This window comes from Camelus dromedarius, chromosome 2, assembly GCF_036321535.1.
Source record: "Camelus dromedarius isolate mCamDro1 chromosome 2, mCamDro1.pat, whole genome shotgun sequence".
In the NCBI taxonomy this organism is placed as follows: domain Eukaryota; kingdom Metazoa; phylum Chordata; class Mammalia; order Artiodactyla; family Camelidae; genus Camelus; species Camelus dromedarius.
Window position 1 is genome coordinate 83,120,381 of NC_087437.1, and position 10,270 is coordinate 83,130,650.

General features: G+C 35.7%; 1 protein-coding gene across 1 annotated transcript; it reads right to left on the bottom strand.

Annotated features, from left to right (window-relative positions):
- Positions 1-892: 892 nt before the first annotated feature.
- Positions 893-1,982, bottom strand: LOC105087795 (olfactory receptor 5K1). The gene has a single exon (XM_010978557.3). The coding sequence runs from the start codon at positions 1,980-1,982 to the stop codon at positions 1,014-1,016; it is 969 nt and encodes a 322-aa protein (XP_010976859.1). The 3' UTR covers positions 893-1,013.
- Between the last annotated feature and the right edge of the window lie 8,288 nt (positions 1,983-10,270).

A 10,270-nucleotide genomic window follows, 5' to 3' on the forward strand; every position in this document is an offset into this window, starting at 1 on the left:
AGTAATTCTTTGAATATGTCACATTAAGATCATGCAGTACTACCTACATCCCACAACTTCAGGTTTTGCAATAATGAAAAGAAAAAAAATGTTTTAAGTAAGTTCTATCCATAGCTCAACAAGCATACTTTTCTTCACCTCTACATATAATATAATAGTGTCCCCATTTTTGAACCCCTTCCTAACCTCTTGAAAAGGTGGATAGAGTTTTCCCTAGCTCACTGACAATCACCTCTTCAAATCCTAAATGAGGTTTTACTGCTTGGCTGGAACTTTGTGTCATGACATTTTTATGCATGTACATATGAGCATAAATAAATGTCTGTGAAGATAACTACTCTCGAAAATTGATGTTCCATCTTTAATTATTCAACTCCATAGGAACTTGGAAATATACTACTCATTTTTATTTGATGCTTTTATTTCCTCACTACCTCTATTCTACCTACAATCTCCCTCAAAATGCTATTAAAAGTGACTCCTCAAAATTTACTTGCCTCAGTTTTGTCACTCATGATTGTAAGTGATTTCATTGGTTGAAGGTTCACATACCCTTAAACCCTTTGAGCTTAACTGGAGTGCTCATGCTCCAATCTATTAATGTAGGCTAGCTATTAATTTTTAATAGATTTATCCTTTATATTTGTAACTGCTAGTTTTGTTGTTTCTCTTCCTTTTTTTCTCAGCCTGACAAATTATATTTTTTTCCAGTTTTATTGAGATATAATTGTTGTTTATCTTTTGTGTGCTGATAATCCCTGATTCTGACACAATCCATGACCTTGACAACCTACTGTACTGTTTCTTGAATGAATTCAAAGTTTGGTTTTGATTTTTGTTATTTTGAATTAAGATTTAGCACAGTTTACTCCTTCCTGTGTATTTTCTACTTTACATATTGCTGTTTAAGTTGATTATATTTTGGCATATTTTAATATTTTACATACAATTTGTGCCTTTTTCTCTGTGTAATTTCACTTGGAAGTTTTTTTTTTTTTTTTGCATTAAAGTCATTAAGCTACAGTAGGGGTCATTTGTTTCAAATTCTTTTGAGATTTTTTTTCCTTCAAAATTTTTCTCAAGACAGTTATTACTTCCTTATTTCTTAGGCTATAAATGAAAGGATTTAGTAAGGGAACTACTTCTGTAAACAGAATAGCAGCTGGTATATCTTTATCCCCTTCTTCAAGCAAATTTGGTCTAATGTACATGAAGAAAAGAGATCCATAGAATAATGAAACAGACAAAAAGTGAGATGCACAGGTAGAAAAGGCTTTGACCCTTCCCTGTTTGGATTTCATTTTGAAAATGGTAAAGAGAATGTGGAGATAAGATATTAAGACACTACCAATTGTGAAGACTTGAATTGAGCCTGAAAAGATAAATAGTACCAGTTCGTTGACATACGGGTCAACACAGGAGAGTCTGTATAAAGGGAGAATATCACAATAAAAGTGGTTGATGTGATTAGATCCACAGAAAGCTAACCTAAATAAAAGTCCTACATGGATCGTGGAGTGCAGGTTTCCAGCTGTGTAGGCCCCTGTGGTCATCTGAATGCAGAGTTTCTTTGACATCATTGTGTGGTACTGCAGTGGGTTACATATGGCCACATAGCGATCATAGGCCATTGCTGCCAGGAGAAAGCAGTCTGCAGTTTCAACACTGCAAAGAAAATAAAATTGTGCCATGCATTCATAGAGGGAAATCATTCTGTTTTCAGAAAAGAAATTTGCTAACATCTTAGGAGTAATGGCACAGGCACAGCAAGAGTCCACAAGAGCAAGGTTGCCCAGAAAGACGTACATTGGTGTGTGAAGACGATGCTCTTTTGAAATCAGTATCACCAGGCTAAGATTCCCCACCATGGTGATCAGGTAGGTGGCAAAGAACACCAGAAACAGCATGGTCTTCAGCTCTGGATGGTCTGTAAATCCTGTGAGTATAAACTCATTTTTTGTGGTATGATTTTCTTTAGCCATTCCTGACTCCTCTGTTGAGAAAAAAATTGTAGAGAAATGAGGTACTTTATAATATGCCCAGTTCAACTACTGAGCTCTCTCTGACTCAGAAGGACAAAGAGCATCTTCCATAATGCTTTCACAACTCACATGGATTTTGGTGCATGCTCGTTTCTGGGGAGTATCAATCTCCTGGAGCTGTTAACTTTTAAGCTAGTTGCTTAACATTTTCCCAGAATCTTTTCAAGAAAGACATCAGATTAGATTCACAAGGATGGCTTTTCAGGTCTTGAGAGGAAAAATCAGTGCAAAAAACTTCTCTGTATGGATTAGGGAAAACTGACCCATAATTTCGGTGTTAGCAGTTGGTTTCAGTGTTTGCAAACAATTTCAATGACTGCATCTGTTCACATTAACAAGGTTGTTTGAAAGACTATTTTCATACCCATGTTCATAGAAGCATTATTCAGGATAACCAAAGGTGGAAACACCTCAACTGGATGAATGAATGAACAAAATGTGGTATAGACAGAATATGGAATATTATTCAGTCTTAAAGTGAAATTCTGACGTATGTTCAAATATGGATGAAATTTTATGACATTATGCTAAGTGAAATAAACTAGATGCAAAAGGACAAATATTCTGTGATTCCACTTAACATGAACAAAGTAGTCAAACACATACAGAAAGTAGAATAGCAGTTTTTAGGGGAGGGAAGAAATGGGGAGTTGTTGTTTAGTGGGTGGGTACGGAGTTTCTGTTTGGGAAGATCAAAAAGTTCTAGAGTTGGATTGTGATGATGGTGCTACAACAATATAAATTTACTTAATGCTCCTGAAATGTGTATGCTTAAATATAACTAAAATGATAAATTTTATGTTACGTATATTTTTCTACTATAAAAGATTTTACAAACTATTTTCATGGCCTTTATGGCCTTATTATATCACTTATGCATGCAACATAAAGTTGCCCATGTGCACATGTGCATAAAGAAATCTAAAGAAATTTAAATGCTGTTAAAAGAAATTAAAGCATTCCTAAGGGTTAAACAATTGATAAATTCAACTATATAACTGTCAAAAACATCATGAGTAACATCAAACGTCAGACACAAATTGGGAAATTATTGCAATAAATATTATACCATTTCTGTGATTTTATTCCATAAGGAGCTTCTACAAATCAGTAGGAATAATCAGTAGAAAATGGATAAAGGACAGAAACAGAAAAACCTCAAAAGAAATACAATTTTAACACATTAAAAATGTTTGACCTCATTACTAATCAGAGAAGCATAATTTGAAAGTTATGAGGGCATATTTATTTTGCCTATCAAAATAACAAGATTTTTAAAGCGATACTATATAGTGTTATCTAACATACAGTACAGTGGAAACCTATTTGCATTCCTGGTAAAAGTATAAATGGGTGCAATCACTGGAAAATAATTTGATAATAGATTAAGGAAAGTCTTAAATGTTCAGACCTGTGACAAGTAACCATGAATCTAGCAGAAAGAAATATTTAAAATCTCAGACAAAGATTGACATAAAATGATGCCCATTCTCATGTAATTGTAATAGTTATAGTGTAATAGTGAAAAATTCAAATGGAAAACATTTGGTCAACATGAATAAGTCAATGTGAGTCATCCATATAATAGTATATTGTGCAATGATTAAAAACAGTGTTTATTTAGAATGTTCAATGTAATGACAAAATACAGTAAAACAGTATGTGAAAAATAAAATATAAAATTTTATATGGAGAATAATCTAAATTTTTCAAATAAATACTTACATATGAATGAAAAGGAAAGGCAGCACAGAAACATATCAAAATTTTAACACTAGTTTTCTCTGTGCAATGGAAATTGTCATTTTTTAATTTTCTTCTATTTCAAATTGTCTACAACAAGTGTTATTTTAACAATCAGAAAGCACTTTTTTAATTAAATAAATAAAATGACATGCTCTTAGTTTAAAACTTGATAACCCCCAAATAATTATTGGAGATCCAACTAATGTTTTCTGCACTTTACAATTCTGTAGTGGCTAAATCACAATGGATCTGTTGAGGAAGTGTCTGCTCCGTTCTGGTGATAATGACATTCATGGTTATAAATAGTAAGAGTTTGCTGACAATCTTGCAGGTATCTCAGACCATTCAGGAATATATTCACCTCTTGTGGTGATGCATTCTTGAGACCACTTGCCTCTAAAGCAATAATTCTTCAGTGTTAAGTTTTACTCTTTTGAACATCAAGTGTTTTCACAATATTCTGATTCTATGATGCTCACATTTATTAAACTTCCAGTGTATTTTTAAACCTCATTTATCCCTTATATTTTTCCTTATAGACCAAGAATTCTAATCTGTTGGGGAATGCTTTATTTCAACCTACCTTCATTTATTTTAGTTAACTCAAGAATGACTTATTCATTGATTTGTTATTTAGTAAATGTCTGCTCTGTGCTACATCCTTTCTTAGAAGATCAGTTGACTCTCCTGGACATTTCCACATTGATAATTTACTGGATATGTATCAACCATAACTACACTCTACATTCCTGGAACAGAGGGAAAACATTTTGGAGAGGAGATCTCTTTCCTTTTGGCTGTTACTGAAACAGTTACTAACTTTTAAATCTCAGACTATTTGTGACTGATACCTTTAGAAACAAAATTCAGAATGAACATTTGACATCTATATGATTTGAATTGTTATTTTTTCATTAAATGCCTTACTCTTGGTAACCTGAGGTCTAAAAAATGAACATTTTAAAGCTATATAATTTGAATGAGTTTTTTCATTAAATGCCTTGCACTTGCCAACTTGAAGTCACATAACATAGTTTACTTTCACTTTTCCCAGTTGATAATTAATCGGACAGAAATAAGTTTTACATTGATATTTTATTTCTCTAAAAATCAAAACATAAACTAAAAAGCTCCCTAAAATTACATCAGGGGGTTAAAATATATTATTCTTCATATAATTTATTTAATACATAGGGAATGTCGGACACAATTTTAAACATCATTTCATCATTCAGGTTAATAATCCATTTCATCTGTTAAATTGTAAGTTATACGGCAAACCACATTATTAAAAAAAAAAAAAACCCAAAAGCTTTGCTAGGGTTTTCTGTTATTACTATAAATGTATGCCTTTGCTTATTTATTATAGGTAAATTTAGGCTTCTCTAAATTCAGAAGTGATGCAAACAAACTATAGTCATTTGTGCAGTTTTTACACAATGGATCTTAAGGAAGAGGAGAGACTTCAAGGAACTTAAAAATTTAAAAAAACCTCTAAGAATTGTAAGGAAAAAACCTTAAAGAACTTAAATGTTTCTGGAGGTTAATATTTCTACCGAAAAAAAGTTAAATGCTTTCTCACCTGGATTTCCCCAGTAAGAGTTTTATAAAGGCTAGTTGGTTACCTGATGATGGCTTTTAAAGTAAATCCAGAAATAAAATTCTATCCTTCTGATTATTTAGGAGAATATTTCTACCAACAAGTCAATGATGATATTTATGTCATTGGTAGAGAATGGTTCAAATATTTTAGATAATTCTAAAGGGATTTACTTGGCATTGACATCAGAGTATAGCCTGAGAGACCTAATCTCCTAAACATTACAAACATCCTAAACTGGGATAATTAAGTGCATCCTTTGAGACCTAAAGAGTAAGTAAAATGCCCATTTCTAAGCAAATTTTAAAGGCCATGTTTTGATTTTTAATTCATGCGAGTTTATACTGTTTATCCTTATTACCAATCTCAATATAAAATTCTAATTGGAAGAAAAAATTCCCACTGGATTGGTGAGCAAAGGCTTCATAGAGGAAGTGGGAACTGAGCTAGGATTTACTGACTCTGAGGGGAGAAGTTGTGTGAGCAGACGTCTTAAAGTAGCACATTTCCCATCTCTTTTTAATGTCAATATACAATTTCTAGAATCTTCTTTTGAAATTACATATATAATGTCTTTAATCTTAAACTTTAGTTACTAGAATAACCTTTACATTTTTCTTGCAAATCCAAAAGCTGCTTCTGAAAAGATTTCTTTCTTCAAAATATTCCCTAATTTAGAACTTTCCCATCATTTATAGTGTAATGAATCCCTGTTGCCCATCAAACTCAACTCTTAATTTGTTTGGTTAATTATATATCTTGATTTTCCTAACCCTACCTCATCTGAGTTCACTTTACCTCCTTGTATTCTGCACTCCCATTTACCATCCCTAAGCCAAGCCCTTCTCTTCATGGCCTTTTGAGTAAGTCACTTTCATTCTTCATTTGGTGCCTTTTGCCTTAACCATATTACCTTCACCATTTCCCCCCATCTGTCTAAATCCTACCCCTCCCTTAATGGTCAAATCAAGATCTATGTAGGACAAGCTCATCTATCTCCTTCTCACTTCCCAACTCATATTACCATATAACACCTTCTCAGGTTTCAGTATTTGCCTTGTGTGATCCTCTGGAACTTCATGGGTGTAGGTCTTATTTCCCTCAGTGTGATTACAACCTCATTTATATCAGGATTATATATATTTCTGAGATGTACCCTGAAGACACAGCAAAAAAAAAAAAAAAGGCAGAAATAAAGAATTTCCCTCAGAATTTAACTCTTGAGCAGTGTGATTATTTCAGAGGAGGGCCACATTACTATATAGATGCAGGACCAAGTGTGTTGATATAGCACGATGGGGAGACTTTCTCCTACAAGGAGAGCTTAAGATTTCCTGGGCACAAGGCTCTACCAAAGGAACTGTGGGAGAAGGATGAATGTTGCTCCTAGCTCAGCTCTTACCCATGAAACCATGTGAGCTCAGTGAAAGACTCATGGAGTTGGTGAAAAGGATCATGTAGCTCATTTCTTGTTATTTTGACTTTCTTACAAATTTATGAAAATTTTTAGGCTTACTTGAACATTTTGAAAAGTCCTTACATTCAGTATCACAAAACAGCTGCCATTTCTTGCACCATTATTTCATACATTCATGCAATAAATACTATTGTTAGAGGAGGAGGTCATCAAGAAGACATGACTGCTGGTTGACCTGAAACCTGGACCTGGGCAATTGGGTAGTCACCCTCTCCCCTGTCCTTCGAATGTACTTCTTGCCCACTTTTCCCACAGTGGGACTTGTTCCAAGGGCACAGTCTTGAGAGAGCAAGGTGGTGTTGAGACCATCTGAGCGGTATACGTAGACTAAGCCCAGTTAAGGCCTCTGTATAAACTTTTAAGATTCTGACAAGTGGAAGTGGAGATCTACTTGTCTTGTAGCTGCCCAAGACAAGCCTTGTATGTAAGTTCTCTTGCTTATTAAAACTATCACCTACCAATCTGCAGTGGTCTGCCTTTCTTTGATCTCTCCTTGCCCTCTGTGTCCAGGGGCCAGTTTGCAAATCAGCAACTCTGTGTTATCACTATTATAAATTCTATTCTCATGGAGCTTCCATGCTCATTGAGGAGACTGGGGAAGCAAATGTAAACAAATACATAAATAAGAAAAGTAACTAACTAGTAAGTGCTTTGCTGAGAGTAAAACGGAGTTATGTGATAAAGAATGACTGGGAGTTACTTCAGATCAGGTGATTTGGAAAACGTCTATAGGAAAGGTGAACAGGCAGGCTCAGACATGAGTAGCAAGAAGCCAGTCATGGTAGTTTGGGGAGGAGCATGTTAGGTACAGAGGCAATAGTGAAAACTCTTTAAGGCAGAAATAAGTTCTGCGTGTTTGCGGAACCCATAAAAGGCAGTGGAAAGTGGTTGATAATGGGATTGAACAGTTGATCTTGCAGGGTTTGTAACACAGGGTATGGAGTTTGCATTTTATTTTCAGCTCAATGAGAAGCCTTGGGAGGGTGTATTAGTTTCCTATTGCCTCTCTAACAAATTGCTACAAACTCAGTAGCTTGAAACAACACATTTATTCTTTCACAATTCTGGAGGTTAGAAATCTGAAATGATTCTCACTGGGCTAAAATTAAGGTGTCAACATCCTTTCTGGAGGCTGCGGAGGAGAATCCGCTTCTTTGTCTTTTTCAGCCTCTGGGGTCTGACTGCATTCCTTGGCTCACGACTGCTTTCCATCTTCAAAGCCTGAGATAGCCAGTTAAATCTTTCTCACACTGTACCACTCCGATTCTGACTCCTCTGCTTCTGTTTTCAACATTTAAAAAATTACACTGGGCCCACCTGAAGGTTACTAGGAGTATTTAATTCCCCCTTGTCATGTAACATAACATACGCACCATTTCTGAGGATTAGGATGTGGACATTTTTGGGGTGGAGCATTATTCTGCCTACCAAACCAGAGTTTTTTAAAGCAGAGAAATGGCATTACCTTTTCACATTTTCTCAGAAAATGGATCATGCAGGGTGAGGATGAAAGTAGGGAGAGCAGCTGGGAGGATATTGCAGTGGTCCAGAATAAGGGTGATAGCCGTGGACATGGAGAATGCAGATGATTGCATTATGTTTTGGAGGATGAGTCAACAGGATTTGCTAATGATTTCTGTTTGAATCGAGGTTAAAAGAATAAGGAAAATGCCTAGATTTTTTTGTCTTGAGCATCTGAGGGGAACAAGGTAGCATTTATTGGGTTAAAGGAGACTGGAGGAGGAATACATTTTTTGGGGGAGTATAAAGCTAGAAATATTTGAGAATATTTGAGGTGCTTATCAGTTATCTAAGTGGAGATGTCAAACAGGTAATTGAATATAAAAGACAAAGCTGGAGATTCGGAGTCATCAGCATTTATATTTAAAGACTTGGAACTGAGTGAGATCATTTAGGGAGAGTGACAAGGCAGAAAAGAGAAGGGTGCCTGAGAGAGCGCCTTCTGGGACTCTCTGGTTTAGATTATACCAGATTATCTGGGATACAGAATGTCTGGAGGGGACAGAATACAGTGCTGTAGAAATTACAGGATGTATCCTGAAAAGGATAAGGTCAGAGTGCCAAATCAAGGAGCTTGAATTCTATTTAGTAGGTCCTGAATAAATTTGTCAGGGGACTGAGTCTATCAAATCTGAGTTTCAGAAAAACAATTCTGTGTATGACTCATTGCTTTTTCTCTGCTACATTTTGCATGTTTGATGTGGCATAAATGACAGATTAATAAACAAGTGTTTGGGTGCCCGTCACAAACCATTTTAGATTAAAGCTGTGGGATAAATATGACTTTAAGGTTGGTATTTTAAAAAACTTAAGATAACAAAAAAAAAAGACTCCAAACTTAATGTGATGAATATTGGTTTGCTCTTCTGGTCGTGTTTCACCCATTGTTCAAGAGTGGGCAGTGCCAAGCATAGTGCTAATAAACAATAGTAAATTCAAAGCCATATAAGGCTCAATCCCTGTTTGCAGTGACTTCTCAATGTACTGGGGAGGCAGTCATGTAAACAAATAATTAGAATGCAAAGTGACAAGAATCTATAGTATAATCATACATTGGGAACTATGGGAGAACAGATGGGAGTGACTTAATTTGCCTGGGGGTGTTAAAAAAGCTTTCTGGAAGAAAACTCTAGTTTCCATAATAAAAAAACATTCTAGTTTGGCAGTAGAGAGCAAATCTCCATGTGGGAGGGGCAAAACAGATTCTCCAAACCTTTCCCCAGATTCTCATGTCCCCCCTGGGGAAGTAGTCACCACTGTTGCCAAAACCATGGTGACCACAAGAAGGCATTTCTCTCCCACTCACTCTGGTCCAAGTGATTTCCTGTAGGACAGTTTAAGAAGGATCATTTGTACATGCCCTGACTAGACTTGGAGATAACCATTGGGAAACAAAATGTGGTAATGTACAAGTAGAAGAGTAAGTCCCAAACCTTCCCCCACTGAGAAGGCGCGTCAGCAGAAGATTTTGACTGCCTGGCACACTCCTATGGGGTTTGTCAGGTAATGAATAATTGCCCACTGGCTAGCCATGATGCCTCTTCATTTGCTCCCATTCAAGATAGTGTACTGTAATGTAAAGGAGTGAGGAAGGTATTACTGAGTTAGTTTGGAATCAACTCTAGTTTTATAAAAAAGTAAATCATGTTAATCTATGGCACTTTGTTGTTAGAAACACATTAATTGTGATGCATCTCATAACCGATTGTGACAGATCCAGGTGTTGAAATGGCCTGAATGCTGCTGATCTTGATAATCTGGTTTAGATGAGTGAGTCAGTCATCTTGTACTTAAGGTTCCTTACAGCAGGGCGTCCTTACTTATCTCTAAGTCAGCCCTTGAGAGGGAGATGCCGTCTTTTCCCAGTCACCTGGAAGTTTAGGC

What these genes read in the sequence shown, in the direction of transcription:
- LOC105087795 (XM_010978557.3), bottom strand. Translation starts at nt 1,982, where the DNA reads ATGGCTAAAGAAAATCATACCACAAAAAATGAGTTTATACTCACAGGA.